The 21,376-nt window shown below is 47.6% G+C and overlaps 1 protein-coding gene across 1 annotated transcript in view; it reads left to right on the plus strand.

Annotated features, from left to right (window-relative positions):
* Window positions 1-21,376, plus strand: part of PTDSS1 (phosphatidylserine synthase 1) — a 68,745-nt gene that overhangs the window by 17,389 nt on the left and 29,980 nt on the right. Inside the window, exons 3-5 of the mRNA XM_006061120.4 lie at window positions 7,940-7,984; window positions 10,660-10,784; window positions 18,851-19,009. Coding sequence (XP_006061182.1) covers window positions 7,940-7,984; window positions 10,660-10,784; window positions 18,851-19,009 — 329 coding nt within the window. The remainder of the gene's footprint in view (window positions 1-7,939; window positions 7,985-10,659; window positions 10,785-18,850; window positions 19,010-21,376) is intronic.

The following is a 21,376-nucleotide window of genomic DNA, read 5'->3' on the forward strand; positions in this document are numbered from 1 at the left end:
CTCTGGAACCTGGTCTTAACACAGGTGGCCTAAGAATATAGCCCAGAGTAGATGGTAAACTGCATCTCGGGTTTGCTACCAACACGAGGCCTGTGGGTGCCTGAGCCCCAAGGGAAGATGAATAGGTGACAGTTCAACTGGTGGCTCCTGACACTCCCTCAGCCCCTGCCTGCCGTGGCGTGTGTGGGTCAGTGGCTTACTTCCCAGCCATCGCTTGATGCCAGGACCATTGTTGGTCTGTACCCTCTCTTCCTGTTTCTTGTCTCATTTGTCCCCCACCATCTTTTTTTTTTTTTTCTTCTAATTTTTATTTTAAATCAGTCAATGAGAACCCAGTATGTGCTTAGGAAACTAATCAATCCAGAGATGTGTCTGTTCTTCCAGCCTCCTGTTTTCCTTGGCTGGGTGTTAATTCTTGCCTGTTTTTTCGCAGCTTCGCAGGTTTCTGTTCTGCTTTTTTTTTTTTTTTTTTTTTTTTAAATTTAGGCTTGCTAATTCTAAGAGCCGTACTGGAAGTTTAGGGATTCCCAGACTCAGCCCTCCATAGCTGCGATTTTACAGCCTTTCCTGCTGGGGCACTCCAGCAGCACTGGGGCTGTGGTGCTTTTTTTAAGGTCTCCAAAGCCCTGAACAGTGGGGATTGCATCTGTCAGATGTGACATTTCGCATGATTTCTGCTGATTTCTCCTCTTTTCCCTCGTGAAGACCTGTCATCTTCAACGTCCACGTAACTGGCTCAGTCTCTTCTGGTGGGACTGGGCTTTTGTTTTCCCTTTGGAAAGATAAAGGCTGTTTGTTTTCATGCTTTCCCTGGCTCCCCTGACTTTGTGATAACATGCAAAGCAGGGAGGACCCGCAGAGTCCTGCTTGGTTTACAGCTGATCCCAAGGCCTGCCAGTCACTCCTGGACCACCCTCAGCCGCTGCCGCCTGCCTGGGGTTAGGGCCCAGCCCTGCACAGTCCTGTGCTCAGCAGAGCCCTGGTCTTGTCTCATGCGAGGCCCATCGTGAGATGCCTCGTCCCTGTCTCCTGTGTGTGTCTCTTTCTCTGTTTCTCCTTCTCTCTGCCAGTCTCTGGCTCTTCTTTCTCCCAGGAGTGCAGTCTCAGGACCTCAGTTGGCCTGTGTCTGGGATGCCTGAACTCCACATCCGCAGCGGGGAGGCTGTGCCTTTCCTCCTCTGGTGATCAGATCCTTCGCCCACAAAAAGGACAGAGACCTTCAGCATTCTGTGCAGGAAGGGTTAGGATGTCAGGGAAGCCATGCTTGGAGGGACTATCTCGCAGCCACGTGTACTGAGCGAGCCCACTATTGTCTGCCTTGTTCTCTAAAGAGCCAGTTATTCTACATCTGATCAGTAGTAAAACCATAAGTTTCCACATTAAAGAATGCTGTCCTTGAATATTTTTTTTTTGAATCAGGGGGTGGCATGGATTTGATGGGGCTGGGGACCTGGCCGGCCCCCCTGGAAAGGGTCCCCTGGGTATGTGACTATCCCTCTCCCCCAGCTGGCATTCAGACGCCAGCCTTTGCGGGAGCCATTCTGCTGGGCGGATGGTTCTCTGAGTGGGATGGACATGCCTCTTCCCATTCCAGTCTTGCCACCTTGTCTTCCATTCTCCCCACCCTTGATGCAAATTCTCAAATTAAGTATTGGAATGAATGGGAGGAACAGAGCCCAGCGTCTGCCTTCTCCTTGAAAGGCAGTTTTGGGGAAGTGCCCAAAGTGGATGGCATTCCCAGAATGGCTCTGTTTTGGCAGATTCGTGTGCATTTCTCCTTGACCTGGTAAAGGCTGCCCTGAACGTTTATGCATCAGCCTGCATTGGGTTGTCTGCCTCTGTCTTGTGTGTGTGATCACGTTCACGTATGCTCTCTGTGTGCTAGGACTGGTCCGCTCCTACAGGAGGGGGCCCTGTGGTTCTTCTGGAACAGAGTCCCGATGACAAAGACCCTTGACTTTCTCCATAAGGTTTATAACAGCTGGTATGCTTTTGGCCACAAATAATAGGAGATCTCTTTCAAAGTGGCTTAAAGAATAAATAAAACGTTTGCTTTCTTGCATCCACGAGAGGTTCCGAGAAAGAGTGGTTCAGGGTTGTCTAATTGAGCAGCTCGGTGGCATGTGAGGACCCGGGCTCTCTACGTGTCTCGTGGCCTTGGGACAGCTGCGGCCCTGCTGGCGTGCAGCCGTGGGCGGTGTCCAGCCACAGAGGGGGCCCTGTCTTCCCCTGCATCTTAGAGTAAAGAGGCCTTTTCTAGAAAGCCTGCAGCGCACATGCCCCTCCTCCACTTCAGTTAGGCTTAGGCCCCACGCCACCTCTGCTCCAGGCCGACCTGAGGACAGGCATTTACGGTGGTTGGAGGACCTCCCAGGCACATTCATAGATCTCCCGTAGATCTCCACTGACTGGAAGAGTGGAAGAGAACCAGGATTGCCTCCATCAGCTTAGAATTTACCGCTGGGTTACATGGAGGAGGCGCGGAGGAGACTCAAGCAGACTTTTTCGTTTGACAGTCAACAGAGTGAGTGACGGGGTGGGTTCCAGAGTTCCTTCCTTGCATCCGATAAATGCACAAGGAGAGAGAGCCCGGGGGGAGGCGGAGACCCGGAAGGGAGAGGGTCTGTTACCTACACCCGCTTCTTTCCTGTCACCTTCTCTCCCATTCTCTCTCTTCCGGTTCCCTTGAAGAAAATATTTTAAATGCCACCTCCACCTCCTTAGAGCAACTGGCCCTCCCGTGTAAGTGTAATTTTAACTATGCCACTGTGTCATTGGAGTGTAATTATAACTGCGTCACGGTCACCGGAGTGAAATTTAGAAACTCGCTGCATCTCCAGCTGGCTGCGAGATTTCTTTCAGCAGGTGACTCTTGTGTGCCTTTCCAGCTTCAGAGGGCCTCCTTCACGCTTCCTCCCCTTCTACCCCACCCAACCCCAGCCACCCCGGACTTACCCTGGGCCCCCGTTGCCCAGCCCACGGTGGTCTTCTCAACAGATACCTGGTGAATGAAGTAGTGAATCTGTCAAGAAAGAAGTTCACAGAATCAGCCCTCTCTTGTCCTCTGCTCATCTGCAAGAGGAGCACTGTTCAGCTCTTCTTCAGGGTATTTTGAAGAGGGTGAGATCTGTAGGGTGTCTTGATTTTTCCGAGTTTACCCTTCTATTTGTCCTCATCTGATTTCTCTGAGCTTACATAGTGCGAATCACATCCCCTTGAGGCATGAAGGCAATCCAGAAGATTCATTGTCTCCTAAATTAAAAGAAGGAAAAAATGGTATAATCTCCCCCCTTTCTCTGTCTCCTGCCCCATGCCTTTTTTTTTTTTTTTTTTTTTTGATAGAAAAATTCTTTCTTAGGTTTGAAATTTTCTGAGAGATCTTTTTTTTTTCACCTTTTCTGGGTTTTTCCTGGAGGAATTTAAACTTTCAACTAGTACTAATCAAATATCTTGTAATTTCCTTTGTCAATTACACCCGATAAAGCTGAAAATGAGATAATAAAGAGAAGAGGCAGACTGTGAGGCTCCCAGGCACAGTCCTTCCGCTGCTGGAGAGGCAGCTTCTGACTTGGGTTAAAAGGATTCTCTCTCCCTCGGGTTGGTTCATGGAGCTCAGATGTTCATGGATGTGACCATAGGTTGCTGGCAATTCAGGCTGTGATCTTAGGTTTGATTTCCGAGGAAGTGTTTTAAATGCGTGCTCTCCGGTGGCAAAGACATTTGGTTTCTGTTTTCTTTTGAAATCAAACTGGCTCTTAATATCTGATTGAAAATGAGGTATTCCAGTCATAGGGACTGATAAGAAAGTAAAACATGTAGTTTTTCATAATGTGTCTTGTGCGAAAACCACCTTCGTAAATCAAACCAGCACTGGTTTCTCCATCACCACCCTGATGTGCCTGCCCCATCTCTCCTGCATAATTGAACTGAGGACCCAGACTTTTCCAGGCAGCTTTTACGAAATCAGAAATAAAGTATAGACAAGAAGTCCTGCCTCGACCACCCCTCCCCCGCACCCCTCCATGAGATGGACCACCCCTCCTGCGTGTCCTGGCTGTAATACTGGGCAGAAGAAGCCCACCGAGAAAATAGTTTGTGGGGGAGTGAGATCTGTGGGCAGGCATTGGGATGAGGTAAATGGTCCAGGATGGCTCTGCCCACCTGGGCAGGTGGATGCCGTAGGAGGCGTGGTTTTAGAGGTGACTTGATTGGCGGAGCCAAGTGTGTGTGAACACCAATGAGTGTAAGTATCAAGGCTCATCCTATAGGAAACTGCCAGTCTCATCCTCCATCTTTTAAAAGGCAAAATAGTATTTTTAGCAATATTATTGTCTCTGATAGTGAAGCGACTACTGTGTGAGTAATACTGCTGGTATCTACTTCTGAAAATACTACACAAAAGCATTCAGAGTTTCTTCTTAGAAAGAAGAGGGGGTATTGGACAACTGAAATAAGGCCTGGATTGGGTTTAAAGTTAGCTCTGAAAGGTTACCTAACATTCCAGGCTGGCCTTATAAATCACCTTTTGTAGGTAAAAGGCCCTGGTGGTCTGTTCCCAGCCACCCAGTTCAGGACAGAGCTCCTTGGGGCTCCACTGTCTCTTCCTAAACCCCCCACATTAGATTTCTGAAGTCTTCCTTAGATCAAATGTAAGGCAGAAAGGGCAGTTTTAGAAATCGTATTTTATGAGAAACATTTATGATGTAATACTATGGTATATAAGTGGGATATTGGAGAAAAAAGGGAAAAATTCCATAGCCGTAAATCAAGATAAGGCTTTAAAAAACCAAACTGCAGTGCGGTAAGATGGATATTCTCTTTCCAGGCCCTGGGACATGTCTGTATCAGGAATGACAGCCAGACAGAGAGACATATAAGTCTTGAGCTGAAGCAGTTGCATGTTGGGTTGGAGAGAACTTAAGGCCCCATCAACCCCACATTGCTCAACCACCCTATCCTCTTATTTACTCTGAAATTGTCCTGCTTAGGGTTAGCTAGAAGAAAGGGCTGAGTTCTGCTTTCAGAAGGTCACTCTTAGAGTAACCACAGGCTGACGATGACTTTGGAGGCCTTTCTACTGGTCAGTGTGCGGGGTCTTGTATCAGTTCCCTGCCCTCTCATCCTTCCCATCTTTCCAGACCTTATCAGTTCCACATCGTAGTAGCGTTAAGCTCCATTCACTAGCTTGTTTCTCTCTGCCCCTCACCTGGCCCCTAGACAGTCCTGGCTCAGACCCTTCGCTCTGTGCCCCCTTCCCGGCCCCGGTCTCCCAAGCTGGCCCAGTTCTGACAGTTGATGAAACAGTGCCGTGGGTTCTCCAGAACTGAAGTGGAGTCCTGGAGAGGAGTGGCCGTAAGTGAGTTCCTTATGCCCTGATGCCTTTATCTGTAGAAAGGAAACGATGGTGGTCCTCGCATCATCTGCCAGGAGGACTAAGGGGTGGTGTGTCTCACTCCCCGGCCTGCTACCCAGTAAGGGTTAAGGAAAGCACCGCTGACTGTTAGAGTCAGGAGTGCTCTTGAGAATAACACTCTGTGGTTTCAAAGTGTCGATTGGGCATGGAATTCTGTTGCAAGCCAAATAACAGATTCAGAGTTTCACCTTGTAAAAGGAAATCATAGAGAAAACTGGAGTCCCCTGTTCTGTCTGAAAGGTTAATTCAGTAGTTTGGATGGAGTAACGCTTGCAAGCCAGACTGCTACTGAAGGACAAGTCATTCCTGGTGACAAGTGAAGCTATTACCTAGCATCCGTGAAGAAGAGCATTTGAAGGAGAAAATTAAGTTAAAAGATGACAAATGTAACTATCAATTTTCCGATAATTGGCAAAGAAAGTTAACCAGGTTGTGTTACCTGGAAGGGGATTCTGGTTTCTGTGCTTCACTTTGCCTTTTTTGAGAAAAAAAGCAGCTGATTAAAAAGAATACAGGTATCCCTTGCAATCCGAATCTTTGCTGTCAGAACTCAGAAATCAAACAGAGTTATTAACCTATTATTAAATTCTTCAGTATCTGAGCTCTCACTGCTTGCCATCCAAAACTCAGACACCATATTCACTGGGATGAAGCAGAGTCCCTCACAAACTTAATTTCAGAACTCTCAACATGTAAACCCAGAATCTGAGTCAGTATTCCTCATATGAATTTGGTTCATCCAAAGAAAGCAGGTAGAGTATGTTTCAGTATAGCCTTTTTAAAAAGAAATAGGCCATTTGGAATGAGTTACAGAATAAAAATTACAATGTAGTGTTTGCTTCAGGAAGGATTCCAGGTCACAAGCAACAGAAACTGACTTTGCTGATGCAAGAGTGTGTTCTCGGATGTTAACTGGCTGGAGGAATCCTGGGAGGGCCAGGAAGCCAGGCCCCACCTCCTAGCTAACTTCTGAGCTGGCCCATCACCCAGACCTGGTCCATGAGTGAGCCTTGACCACAGTCTGTGTGACTGTCACGTCTGCAGTGCGTACTAAATGGAACTGCCTCTGCTGTGGTGTCCCCAGCGCCAGCTTCACCAGCGTGAGGGGTGCCGCCTCCCACCACTGTCCCTGGCGGCCAGGACCACAGGGATGGAGCGGGGAGAGGAGCGCTATGCATACCTCCCTCCACTGTCCCCAGCCCCTGACGTTCCCTGGCACAGGTGCAGCTATAGGATCGGGACCCGGTTATAGAGAAGGCTGGGCTGCAAGTTCTGGCCTCTCTCCTGGAGATAAGGGATCACACCGCTGGAAATCCTCCAAGTGCAGGGAGGCCTGGGCAGCCCCAAACTAGGTCAGGGGCCCTCCCTCTAGAACAGTGGTCAGTATTTGCCAGCTGTAACCCTTCAGTTAGTGGTAAATCGGTTTAGTGGATCAAGGCCCAGATTACTTGCATTCATCTTCTATTACTTTTTTTTTTCTTTTTAATGAGATAAAATAGAAGGCAACGTATCATTATATCACGTGTAGTAAGTTTCATCCTGTGAAATTTTGGCTTCTGTTTTGTGAAATCTGTATCTGTGTATCTGAACTGGTGAGAGGTGTTTTGTTACCAGAAGTCATGATCAAAGGCCCGCGTGTTCCCGGCTCCAAGCCTTTGCTCTGTGTCATTCCGCATCTCACTTGTTTTCCAAGCACGGTGTTTCTCTCTTTTATTGTTGGTCCATCACAGTCTTGTCTGTGTGTGTGTGTGTCTCTCCCTCTCTCTCTCTCTCTCTCTCACACACACACACACACACACACATCCCCTCCAAGCATGGTGTTTCTCTCTTTTATTGTTGGTTCATCACAGTCGTGTCTGTGTGTGTGTGTGTGTGTCTGTCTCTCTGTCTCACACACACACACACACCCTCCAAGCACGGTGTTTCTCTCTTTTACTATTGGTCCATCACAGTCTTGTCTGACTGTCTCTCTCTCTCTCTCTCTCTCTCTCACACACACACACACACACACACACTCCAAGCACAGTGTTTCTCTCTTTTATTGTTGGTCCATCACAGTCTTGTCTGTCTGTCTGTCTCTCTCACACACACACACACACACACACACGATTCCGTCTGTCTGTCTCTCTCTCTCTCTCTCACACGCACACAGGATGTCCAGAACAAAGCTGTGAGATTTCTTGTTCAGATCTAGTAAGTATTACATGCAGTGAAAGGCTGGTCTGGTGACCTACTCACTGTCATTGTGTCTATGGGAAATTATCATCTGATTCTGAAGACAAAGCTTTAAGGAAAAAAAAAGCCTCTATTGTAATTCATGCCTGTTACAATTGTGGGGATAGTTGTTACAATGTAGATAAAGCCTTTCAACCTAGACTTTGACCTCCCAGAGTTTTCCTAGAAAAAAGTTTTGACAATAGAGAGGATTTTTTAGCCCCTTATCTCTGTGGAAATCAGCAGCACTATCTTTATTTTGGTCTTGGTTTGAAAGTAGTCTGTTCTGACCTTGTAATGTTATCTCCGCAGGTCCCTTTACCCGGCCTCATCCGGCCTTGTGGCGAATGGTCTTTGGTGAGTTACACATTAGTCAGTTTCAAAATCCATTCTACTCTCAACAGATCTTTTTTCCTTGTATGTTAGAGCAGTTTTTCTTACCACTCTACTGTAAAACTTAATAGTTTTTTACTTTTTGGTGTTCCTGGTATCAGTTTGTTATTAAAATGCTTTGCTACAAAATAAAGTGCTGGTGACAGTGGAAATTCTCATACACGTGAACTGTTTCAATCCCTCCTGGCCTCGCCCCGCCCCCACCTCCCAACACTGCTGTCCATTAATGCATGGGATCTGATGTGAGGGAGTGTGGCTTATTCTTCCTGACGGGGCTCTTCGCTAGTGACGCTCAGGTGCATCTTATGAGTGCATTTGCCTCGTCAGCATCCAGGAGGGACCGAAACCCCAGCAATCTCCCTGGTGTCGCAAGTGGGAAAGAACTCAGAAAAGGAGAGGTCTTAGCAAAGAGCCCTGATTTGAACTACAGTTTAGTGATGAATGTCGCGTATACATGTTGGGTCTCTTATGGCATTTACTTGATTTCTAGTCCAAAGAGTAAAACCACCCAAGGGGATTTAAATCTAATTTTCAAAGCTTTGGGGCTTGGCTTCATTTTACCTAAGTAATCATCCAAAAAAGTTATTCAAGGTTCAGATAGGGCAATCTTATGCGAAGGGACCCTTAAAATGGAGATTATGCTCAAGTCTGTTTATTTTTCACCCTTCAGAGATCATAAGCAAGTCTCTCTGAATTCAGTGCTGAGTCTCGGTCGTGCGCTCGGCAGGTGTTCACCAAGTCCCAAGTGGGTGGCTCCTATGGCCCTGAGCCTGCAGGCGGAGGGGCTGGGGGGAGGGAGGGCGGCTGTAGCAAGCACACTGGGAAACAAATCAGTAATCTGAGCAAAGCAGACGTCTCCAAGTGGCAGGAAGTTTATTAAAACCACAAGAAGCGACACTGACTAGTAGCTGCTTTCACTTGGAGGTGATGGGAGGTGCGAAGGAAGTGTGCTTAGGCAGAAACCTGCCTGCAAAGAAGGATCCAGGAAGATACTAGAGGCAGGCCAGACCAGGAGAGGCAGAGCTGGGTGTAGGTGGGAACACAGGGCTTGGGAAGGGCCGGGGGATGCCACGGGAAGGTATTTTTTTTGCAGGTAAGTACGTGACTCATTTCCATTTCTTAAAATATAATTCTGGTTGTATTATACTTACAGCTCATGGACTTAATATGGCCACTTAAAAGTTGTGAGTCATTTTCAGCTAGATGGCTACATCTAGTTTTTCTAATTTCATATGGTCCATTCTAGGTAATGAGCAATTTTATTGCTTCCCTGGAGTCCTGGAACCCTTTGATAACCTGATGAAAACTATAGACCCTTTCCCAGTGTACACACACACACACACACACACAGGCACACACACAGTTTTGCATATGATATTCAGGCCTTCAGGGATGTTGAAGCCCAACTGTGAACTCTCGTTCACGGAGGGCCTCCTGGTCCACACTTTCTTTGTATCCCAAAATAATGATTTCAAAAGGGTCATAATGAGAAGGTGTCGTGGGAGGTATTTGCAGTCAAAAGTACCAGTAAAAGTAGCTAGTACATAATAATACATAAGAAGGCTATCCTATAGACTTGTCTAAAAACGCATGCGCCCTGGGCCCTGGGATACATGACCAAGTCAGCTGTGTCCTCTGAGCCAACCTCCCAGCCCCGAGGACCAGGAGCGGCCCCGTCCACCAGCCTGCGCTGTAGCTGCCTCGGAGGATTCCATTCCAGCCACGGACACTCTCTCCTCTGGAGCGGCTCCCTGGGGACCGGTGCCAGCCCACTTTGGATGGGGTGCTGTGGTCCAAGGTCGTTTCTATCACAGCGTCTAGATGTCCTCCACAAGCATTTTCATCCCAGCAGATTCGAAAAGAAGAGGGAAAGTAACAAAGCCATTGGTGGCTGGTTCTCAAGTCTTTCTAAAATATCTTTGCAGGCTTTTGCCTTCTTACGGAAGACTATTGACTTTCTTTTTTAAATGACATGGACGATTATTAGGCTACCACTTACGATGTGGTGTGACCGTGTCATGATGCCCACAGGGGTTAATGTGGGGTGTAAGTGGGGGGATGAGTGACCCTGGGCCACCTCTCACCCCTCAAACCCCAAACCGGGCCATCTGCCAGGCCTTCCTTGCCCGCCTCCAGTCCAGTCTCCATGCAAGTGGCCAGAGGCCGTCTCCTGAAATGTTCCCCAGGTCACCTCATTTTCCTGTTTGGATCCCATCAGGGGCTCCTCCTTTGACTTCAGGTCAAGTCTGTGGTCTTCACAGAAGCCCTGAGCCCTGGCCGTCCCTTCCTAGCGGCCTCACTCCCTTCCCATCTCTGTCAGCCCCTAGCCACATGCGGGCCATGGACCTTCTTTCCAGGAACCCACCTGGTCGCCTCTGCCTGCCTTCCTGGCCCGAGTGCCGGGTCCTCTTATCCACCCCCTCGCCAGTCATCTGCCACCCCTCCAGCTCCCAGTGTTAGCATCTCTTTCTAGATGAGGACCGAGTGTCAAATTCTCATCAAAGGAAAGGCCAGCTTGTCACGTGAGGGGTCCTCACAGCCCACATTTCAGCACCAATGTCTGCTTGGGGCCACTAAGCATCATGCCGTCTGACACCGGCTGCCTTCCTGGACCTGAGGGTGTTTCTTGTTTCCTGCAGGGCTCAGTGTGCTCTACTTCCTGTTCCTGGTGTTCCTCCTCTTCCTGAACTTCGAGCAGGTTAAATCCTTGATGTACTGGCTAGACCCAAACCTTCGCTATGCCACAAGGGAAGCAGACGTCATGGTACGTACTTGTCCGCTGTGTGTTAGAGAAGCTGGTTGACCCCTTGGGTGTAGGAGGTAATGTTGGCTTCATATCTTAAATTGGTCCTACGTAGAAATTTTCCCTATATTTCCTACGTAGATAACCTCGGCACCAGTCTCTGGGTGGGCTGGTGTGGTGCCTGTTTCCACGATGAGTGATCCAGTCCAGGAATGTGAATCCTTTCTTGGCCCAAAGTGGGTGGTAGGAAGAGATGAACGTTACCATCAGCCATAGGTGGGAACTCTGCCCCTGACACTTGTAAGCTGTGGGGCCTTGGGCTGTGGACTCGAGCCTGTTCCCTCTTTTGTAAAGTGACATAATACTTCCCTTGGATGTTTACTGTGGCCTAAACGAAGGCCTAACATGGTGCTTCACGCACCAGTCCTCCCGTGGTGGCAGCTCAGCTCCGTCAGTGTCTCCCGCAGCCCCTCTGCCCCCCGACTCCAGCCCTGATGCCCCGATCCTTCCCCACTGCTTGCCACGAAGGGGCCAAGTTGTAATGAGGGAAGCCATTTCATTCATTACTTTTATGAAGCCACAATAAATAACTTTGTTCTTGTCTAAAATGACTAATGGCTTCGGCTTTTAGTGAAGAGATTATTTTATACTGTAATACTGTTCCTTTTTCAATTTTTAAAAAGGCCTGATGTTTAGTACAGGTTGAAGAACTACCTAGCGACAGTCAGAAAAGAAGAACAGACATTTAGGCCATAGGTGGGTCCTTGTTTAACAAGCAGGAACACGGTACGGAGGGAGTTAGCTAAAAGTCGAACAAGTGATCATTCTAGCGTAGTCGAGATTGGTCAGACCCTTCTTGGAATGGTATTTCCAGATTTTATCTTTAACTTTTATAAAAGGATGTGTTAAAGACAAAAATAAGAAGGCCAAAAATTATTTGAAAGTCTCAAGGAGCAAAGTCTGTCTTGAGATTCTTCCTCTAAGGGAAGAGAAAGGTACAGGGTGACTTCCAGTTTCTAATGATGCTGATCATAACAGTTAGGGTGAGGTTGACAACAGTTGTTGATTGTGGATTGTTTGCTCGGCCAGGCCGAGCTGGGTGCTTTATATATAGTGCCTTACATATAGTGTATATGTTCATATCCCCATTTTACCAAGGAGGAAATAGAAGCTTAAAATAAGATCCATCTGGGTCCAAAACCTACACTTGCCCTTAAGATAGTGCCTTAAACATATAGTTACGATAACGAGTGTTTGACGCCCCCAGGTGTCTTATGAAACAGAGACTAGGAGAAGGATATGCCAGGTTATAGTTACTACCCGCCACGAGTTTCCTGAGTCAGAATGGTCATATGATGAACTAACTTCCAGGTAGATTTGCTGGTGTGTCACACTTGTTCTCCGGAGAAGGCAATGGCACCCCACTCCAGTACTCTTGCCTGGAAAATCCCATGGGCGGAGGAGCCTGGTAGGCTACAGTCCATGGGGTCGCTAAGAGTTGGACATGACTAAGCGACTTCACTTTCACTTTTCACTTTCGTGCATTGGAGTAGGAAATGGCAACCCACTCCAGTGTTCTTGCCTGAAGAATCCCAGGGACAGAGGAGCCTGGTGGGCTGCCGTCTATAGGGTCGCACAGAGTCGGACACGACTGATGCGACTTAGCAGCAGCAGGCTTGTTCTCACAGTGGGTGGGGGAGAGGAAATCTCATAACACTTTGACATCCACCTTCCTTAGGAACTTAACATCACTGCTGCTACTGCTGCTAAGTCGCTTCAGTCGTGTCCGACTCTGTGCCTCCCCATATATGGCAGGCCACCAGGCTCCCCTGTCCCTGGGATTCTCCAGGCAAGAACACTGGAGTGGGTTGCCATTTCCTTCCCCAATGCATGAAAGTGAAAAGTGAAAGTGAAGTTGCTCAGTCATGTCCGACTCTTCGCGACCCTATGGACTGCAGCCCACCAGGCTCCTCCGCCCATGGGATTTTCCAGGCAAGAGTACTGGAGTGGGGTGCCATTGCCTTCTCCAACTTAACATCACAGGGATATCCTATTGTCATGTCAATAATTACAATCCCCCAAAGAGCTGACACTGGCATTTAAAATCTAGTTTCCAGGGACCGGCTAATTCTTTCTCAGCAAACAAAGCAAAGCCAGAGGCAGTTTTCAGCTTCTGGAATTCCAGCTGGTGCTGGCCTGGCCTTAGTCTTCTCCATCTCTAATTCCTCGTCACTTTTTACTTCCTTAAAGTAAGCTTTTACAGTTCTGAGGACTTGTTCCTTGATGGCTCTAGAGAAACACGTTCCGTTTTTAGGACTTCTGGTGAGAAGTGTCTTTATGTAAGACAGAAGCCTCTAGTCCCTGGTTCCCTGGTCCTTCTGCCCTCCCCATTCCTTCAGCTACCACTGCTTCCTACTCCTGATACCTGGCTCTCATCCATGGCAGGTGCCACACGTTGAAATGCAGACACCCCTTCCCCCTGAAAATTAGTATTATAACTTGGGGTTGGGAGGGCAGTCATTGAAATCCTATGAGAGACAGTCTTTTATGTAATTTTCTGAAAAGTTTGCTATGTTTCTAAATATTTATTCTGTTCAAAAATATATGATCTAAGGTTCAGACAAGCTTTCAAGCGCATCTGATTTATAGACTGGGTTGTCTGGAGCAGCAGTCTGTTTAGTAAATACTCACTGGATCTTTCCTATGTGCTGGACACCATGCTGGTGGTAGTGGGGGAAAGACCCCCCTGCCCCCAATTCCATGTCCTCTCGGGGCCTAGAATCTACAAAAAGGCAAATTAAAGAAATTAATTGCTGGCTCTTTTTCTTAGAGAATTGTTTAAGATAACTTCGATAAGTTTTAAAAATTTTATCAGCACATGCCTCATCTTGTTTCATCCCACCCTCTCGCTTCCCCTAACACACACACACATCTTATTATCAGACATCAATATTTAAATATATGGATTTTTAAAAACGTAACCACAATGCCATTTTTAGTCGCTTAAAGTTAACAGTATGCAGTGTTCACATCTCTTCCCCAGTTGTCTCATAAAGGTTTCTTTCTTCTTTTTTTTTAATGGTTGACTTGTTTGAATTAGGATCTAGACAAGGTCCCCATGTCGCCTTTGCTGCAGCTCTCGTATCTCTTAATCTGCAGTCCCTCCATGCTTTGGTTTCACATCAGTGTTTATTTGTCAAAGAAACTATATTGTTTATTCCATGGAGCTTCTCACTTCTGGATTTTGCAGCTTGCATTCCCAGGGTATCATTAAGGCATCCCTCTGTCTCCCTGTATTTCCTCTAAACTGGAAGTTAGATGTAGAGGCTGGATGGGATCCAGACTCCAGGCAGGTTTCCATGGCAGGGCTGCTCGTAGGCAGTGCCCTGTACCACACTGGGCCTCACAGTGTCTAGGGGTCTCTCTTTTATGATGTTCAGCTTGATCATAGGGTCGGCATCAATGGTATGATGCCCTATCAATCACCCGTATGACTTGGAAGGAGAAAAGTGAAATAGGCACCAAACATTGTAATACGTTGAAAGTGAAAGTCCTTCAGTCACATCCAACTCTTTGCAACCCCATGGACTATATAGTCCATGTAATTCTCCAGGCCAGAATACTGGAGTGGGTAGCTGTTCCCTTCTCCAGGGGATCTTCCCAACCCAGGGATCGAACCCAGGTCTTCTGCATTGCAGGCAGATTCTTTACCAGCTCACCCACCAGGGAAGCCCAAGAATACTGGAGTGGGTAGCCTATCCCTTCTCCAAGGGATCTTCCTGACCCAGGAATCGAACCAGTGTCTCCTGCATTGCAGGTGGATTCTTTACTAGCTGAGCTACCAGGGAAACCCAGTACATTGAAATATTCACCCAATTGTCAAAATGCTAAATGTGAAAAAGATGTGTCATAGAATCAAGAAAGTGTAATGATTTCAGTACACAGTGCAGTGGGATAAAGAAAAAGCTATGGGTGCTATTAGAACTTGTCTACTCTGAGAGGTCAAGGAACGCCTCTGTAAGAGCTGATGTTTATTCTTGTTGTTCAGTCATTAAGTTGTGGCTCCTCTGTCCTCCACTGTCTCCCGGAATTTGCTCAAATCCTTGTCCATTGAGTTGGTGACGCTGTCTAAGCTGACAACTAGAAAGTGAGTGGGAATTAGCCAAGCCAAGTGGGAGAATAGGGGCCCGAGGCCATTATTCAGGAAGAAGGATCAGTCTGCATGGAGTCCCCAACTGGGGACCTGGGATGAGTCAAGAGTAAAGGAGAGAAGGAATGAGAGGCAGAGGAGGGCCGTTCCTGAGGCTGGGAGGTGTGGACAGGAGGTAGGAGTACTTTGTGAATGTAGTTAAGAGACCCTGAAGGTTTATAAGCAGAGGAGTTACCTGATCTCAACTGATACTTTAGCGGGTCAGTAAACATCATGCCCCATCTCCAGTCTGGTTTTGAAAATGGGGGAAAGAAGAGTGTACATCAGCTGACTTCTTCCTGGTTAAAGCTCAGTGGAGCAGATGGCTTTAGACCCGGGCCACGTGCAGTACTAATCCCTTGCCCCAGATTAGGTTTCTGCTCTGCTTTCCCATTGGACATCCACGGGCTTCCTCCCACAGGGCAAACCCAACTCACAAAAATTCCTCCAAGGGTGAGGGGGCTGACGGGATCCTGTGCTGTCTGTACGTGAATAATTTCCCAAGGGGGGACCCTAAAGAGGGTAGGTACATGTGTTCTTTCTGCTTCCGTGGTCACCAGCTTCCCCAGGGAGGACTGAGTGACAGAGCAGGGCAGGAGGCCCAAGATCCTTCCACACTGGGAAGGCTGCCCTTCCAAACACACACACACACACACACACACACAAACCCCCAAACACATACCCTCAAACACCCCCAAGCACACACTCCCATACACTCACACACCTCCAAACATGCTCAACCTCCAAACATGCACACACCCCCAAACACCCCCAAGCATACACTCCCATACACTCACACACCCCCAAACATGCACACACCCCCAAACACACACCCTCAAACACCCCCAAGCACACACTCCCATATACTCACACACCCCCCCAAACACGCTCAACCCCCAAACATGCACACACCTCCAAACATACACATATACCCAAACATGCACACACACACACACACACACACACACACACACTCATGCACAACCCCCAAATACACACCCTCAAACACCCCCAAGCACACACTCCCATACACTCACACACCCCCAAACATACTCAACCCCCAAACATGCACACACCGCCAAACATGCACACACCCCCAAACACACACCCTCAAACACCCCCCAGCACACACTCCCATACACTCACACCCCAAACATGCACACACCCCAAAACACCCCCAAGCACACACTCCCATACACGCACACACCCCCAAACATGCTCAACCCTAAACATGCACACACCTCCAAATATACACATACATCCAAACATGCACACACACACACACACACACACACACCCTCCAACATGCACACACCTCCAAACACAGATACCCCCAAACATCACACATCTCCAAACACACACACACCCAAACATGCACACCTCCAAACACACACACACACCCCAAACATACACACACCTCCAAACATACACATACACCCAAACATGCACACACACCCAAACACACATACCCCCAAACATACATCTCCAAACACACACACACCCAAACATGCACACCTCCAAACACACACACACACCCCAAACATGCACACACCTCCAAACACACACCCCCCTAAACATGCACACACCTCCACACACACACACACACACCTTCAAACACACACATACATACACACCGAAACATGCACACACCTCCAAACACACACACCCAAAGAAACATGCATATACCTCCAAACACACATACCCCCAGACACACACATCACATCCCCAAATATGCACACACTCCCAAACACACCCCCCCAAACATGCATACCCCCCCAAACATGCACACACCCCCAAACACACACACACCCAAAGCCACACACACCTTAACACACACACGTTCCCAAACACACACATGCCCCCAAGCGCACACACACCCAAAACTATCTGATTTATGATCTGCAAAATCATTTCATTTATAGAGAACTGATTTCAGAGAGACCCATTAAAACCTTTGTAGTCTTAAGCTGTAGGTGGGTGGTCAGTGTCAACTATACATTTTATAGTTTTGGAAAGCTATCGCAGGTGTCTAAGCAAGAAGTAACAGTGGCATTGAGTTGGAAGAAGAAACACATTGGGAGGTAAAGTGAACAGGACTTGGTGTTTGGTCTAGTGTTGGGCAAACAGCGGAGAGGTGGAGCCGTCCAGGCCAGCGGTGGGTCGGCTGGGAGGGCGGGCTCCGTGCTCCCCCCTGCTCCCTCCTCCCTGTACAGCCCTCGGAGTCCTCACTGCACACTTCTTCCTCCCGCTTCCAGGGCTGTGCCTGTGTGTGCTCCCCAGCTGCCTTAAACCGCGGCGTCTTGCGTCCCTCTCATGACCGGGACCTCGACCTCAGGATCTTCCAGATGTGACCGCTGGCAAATTTGTTCCTAATTACTATTTGATAATATAATAGTTATACACCAGCAGACACACTTAGCTCTTTGTGGTGCCTTCAAAGTACCTTCCCTTTTGTTGAAGCACAGAAATATTCTCCTGGAGAGTAGAAAGGCCTCCGAAGTGGTCTGCAACCCATGATTGTCCTCAGAGCAGCCTTCTGAAGATGGGACTCAGCCCTCTCTTATCTAACCCTCCGCAGTGTGCTGCAGCGTAAAGAAGAGGATAGGGCGTCTGCGGAAACGGGAGTTGACCGGGCCTTGAACCCTCCTTAACCTAACGAGTAACTGCGCCAGGCCCAGGGTGTCTCTGTCCTTCTGTGATTCCTGCGGCAGGCACGTGCTGCAGAGCCTGGAAGGAGAATTGTCATCTCATGGCAGTGCTGTGGCTTTTTTAAGCCTTATCTTGACTTACCCCTATTGATTTTTTTCCCTCTTTTTTTCTAGATTTTCCACTTACACATCATCATCCCATATCAGAAAAAAAATACAGTTTTAAAAAATGTCCTTTCGGCTTTGCAAATTAGAGTACATTTGTTCTGAGAAAGCTTCAGAAATCGGAGGCAGTGGGTTTCAGAAGAGAGAGAGGGGCACCCCAGTGCTGTTTTTGCTCCTTCAGAGAGTATTGTTTCTAGAATTTGAAAATGTTATACTTTACAGGAACTCTGCCAGCTGACTGAAATCTTACTCCTTCCTATCTGATTAATTTGGGAAAAGCGAATGGGAAATGTAGAACTCTCTGAGAAGTGTTGTCATATGATAACTGCTTTCATAATAAATACAGAAATAAAAGGAAATTGATTTGAAAGTTTTTCAAAACATATTAAAAAGAAAAAGATATTAGAGATGGAACCTAAATTCTTGAAAGCTTTATAGTGTTTAAATATTTAGATTATGCAATATTATACATTGTTGGGTAGAGGAGTAATTCTGCTTTCTTCTAATTTCTGAAGTTGGATATTTCAGCTTTTCTTCTTTCCTAATAAAAACATTTAAGAGTGTGTATTTTCCTCTAACTTCTGCTTACTTGTATCTCATCATTTTGATGTGTAATATTTTCATTATCATTTAATACTGAGTATATTTTAAATTTCTATTATGAGTTCCTTTTAACTCCATGATATTTAGAGGTGTGTTTTTAAATTTCCAAACCAGTTGGGTTTCTCTTTATTCTTTATTTATTAGGATTCTGTGTTTTTGTTACTGATTTTAACACAGTTGCCCTGTGGGCAAATGACATGGGCTCTGTGATGCCACTTCTTTAAGATGGGTTAAGCTTTTGTAAAATGATTTTGTTTCCCACTTTATTTAAGCTTTTGCAATTCGGAACAAAGCAATTCTAGTGTATAAACTCTAATACTTGTCCATTTTTCCTCAAACAACTTCAGTCACTAAAACTTTTTATTGGGCAGGACACATATTAGTTGTCAAGATCACATCAGTTGTTTTCATTTTATTGTCCAGACCCTGAAGCAAGTTGATTTCTAGAGCATTACTAATTATTTCCGTTTTATCTTAAACAGGAGTATGCTGTGAACTGCCATGTCATCACCTGGGAGAGGATTATCAGCCACTTTGATATATTTGCCTTTGGACATTTTTGGGGCTGGGCCATGAAGGCCCTGCTGATCCGAAGTTATGGTCTCTGCTGGACAATCAGTATCACCTGGGAGCTGACCGAGGTAAGAAGGGGGCGCGGGCCTCTGTCTAGATGCTGTAGCGTGGACAGTTTGTACGTAGGAGGAAGACAGTCCGTCAGTTAGCAGTCACGTAATCTATTCCCTAGCTCCTGTGGCATGAAACTATTTAAATCCCAAGGGATATTTTAAGCCTTTGTCAAACACACAGAGAAGCTCCTTGTCAGCTTCAGGCCTGCTCTATCTCACAAGTCTTAAAGAGAAACAACTGGAATCAAGCTAAAGAATGGAGTTAAAATCCCAAACAACACAATTCAGTGGTAATGAGGACTTCCGCTGAGAAGTTAACAGGCGCTCCACCCACTAACTAGTTTCCAGTTTGAGATAAATAGAATTGTGGCGTTCGGGACTTTATGAGTGTATCCAGGATGCTTTGTAGCCGAAACTGAATTCCCAGTAGAGCTCAGCTATCTCAGTAATCAAAAGTTTGTCTCATTTACTGAATTTAAGAGATATATTCTTGAAAAACTATTAGTGAAGTGACATTCGGGGAACTGGTTCATTTATTGCTCAGTTATATATTATTCTTAATCATTCCCAGGGAACAGAATTTGGCTGTGTGCACAGTTATTTCTTGATTATGATTATTCTTCAGTGATGTTGCACAGGCCCATCATTGCCCTGATCGTAACTTAGCGAGTGTACTGGTTAGACAGTCACTTCTATTAACATGCTTTTCACGGCCCCGGAGGCTGGAAGCCTCAGTTCAGGGTGTCCGCCTGGTTCACCGCTTCATAACCTGTCCCGGGCTTTTCCTTGCTGCTTGTGGTTTGCTGGCCGCCTCTGGTGTTCCTTGGCTTTTAGATCACCTCAATCTCCACCTTTGTCCCCCCATGGCCTTCTCCCCGTGTGCTTTCACGCGGTGCTCCTTCTATGAGGACACTAGGCGTACTGGGTTCGGGGCCCCCCCTCCTCCAGGATGACCCCATCTTGGTAATTACAGCTGCAGAGACTGCTTTTACAAATAAGCTCACCTTATGAGGCCCTGGAGGTCAGGGCCTCCACCGTATGGGCTTTAAGGGGGCCACGATTCGATGCGTAACAGTGCCTGCCACTGTTTGTAGTCATCGAGAATCTTCCCCGTGACCTGGAAGGGTGGCGTGTATCCCAGTGTAACAGTGGAAACTGGAGCTCCGAGCCGAGAGTGGATCCAGGGGTGCTTGCCTGTGAGCACGCCTGTGTCCCTGCCCCTGTACCTCACACTCGCTCTCCGACTTGCAGGCGTCCTCAGGACCTCATCCCCGTGTGACCTGTGCGAGGCGCTCAGCCTTCCTCACCTACCTGGCCTCTTGCCCTTCCCTTTCTTTGTTCCCCGGCGTCCTGTCATACCCAAGTCCTAACGCCTCTTTTCTAGACACCTCTCCAGGTCATCCCTCTGCTCCCACTTGTATCTAATCTACTCTCTTCTTAGCTGAATTTCCTGTCTGCTCCTGCAACACTGTCTATTTCAAAGTGATCCTTACAGACCTCAACCCCATCACATGCTTCTACTACAAACTCTTCCCTGTTTGTCCATTGCTCTTAAAGCAAAATCAGGATGGGGGCGGGGCTCTGAACAGCCTATGAAGGCCAGTGTTAGGGTGTTAGCTGGCCCAGCCTCCCCGAGACCTCTTACCTGCCCTCTGCTTCCTGCCCTGCACAGTTGCTGTGTCCTTACCTCCCAGGAAGCCATCCTCTGAGTTCTTCCCTCTCTGCCCTGTGTCTTCCCGCTGGCCGGGCTCACGTTGGTGCCCCTGCAAGTAGAGCATCCGGCCCTTCTCCCCTGAAACACTCGGCCCATGTTAGGTACGTGACAGGTGTCTCTTTTCTGCTAAACCTCATGCCTCCAGAGGGCAGGGCCCGTGTCTGCCCAGTCCCAGACCCCAGGGCTCTGTCTCACACGGGCAGACGCCCCCAGATCTACAGTGAGTGAGTAAAGGTGACTCTTTGCAGCTCCCCCAACTCCTCTCTTTCTGGGCTGTCTCACCCCCGAACCCGGTACTCTCTAGAAAGGCTCCTCAGGTGGATATCAGTGCTCCACATCCACTCCCCGGCAGAGTCCTGTTTCAGCAGGTCTGTGTCATGGGCTTCTGCAGAATTTTCTCTCTGCCTCATGTGAGTTAATGCTCCGTGTCAGGGCTTGGACCTCGGAGTCAGTCCCAGGCAGTGCGCCACCTGCCAGGGGTCAGCCCCTGGCCCCTCACCCTCACACACAGTAGCTATTCTGTATCTTCTCAGCAGCAGGCACATCAGGAAGACAGAATCCTTGTATTTGTGTGGTTTTTCAGTCTGTGAAAGGGCTTTCTACATGGCACTAGTGGTAAAGATCCCGCCTGCCAATGCAGGAGATGTAAGAGATGTGGGTTCCATCCC

This window comes from Bubalus bubalis, chromosome 15 (genome assembly GCF_019923935.1).
Source record: "Bubalus bubalis isolate 160015118507 breed Murrah chromosome 15, NDDB_SH_1, whole genome shotgun sequence".
Classification (NCBI taxonomy): domain Eukaryota; kingdom Metazoa; phylum Chordata; class Mammalia; order Artiodactyla; family Bovidae; genus Bubalus; species Bubalus bubalis.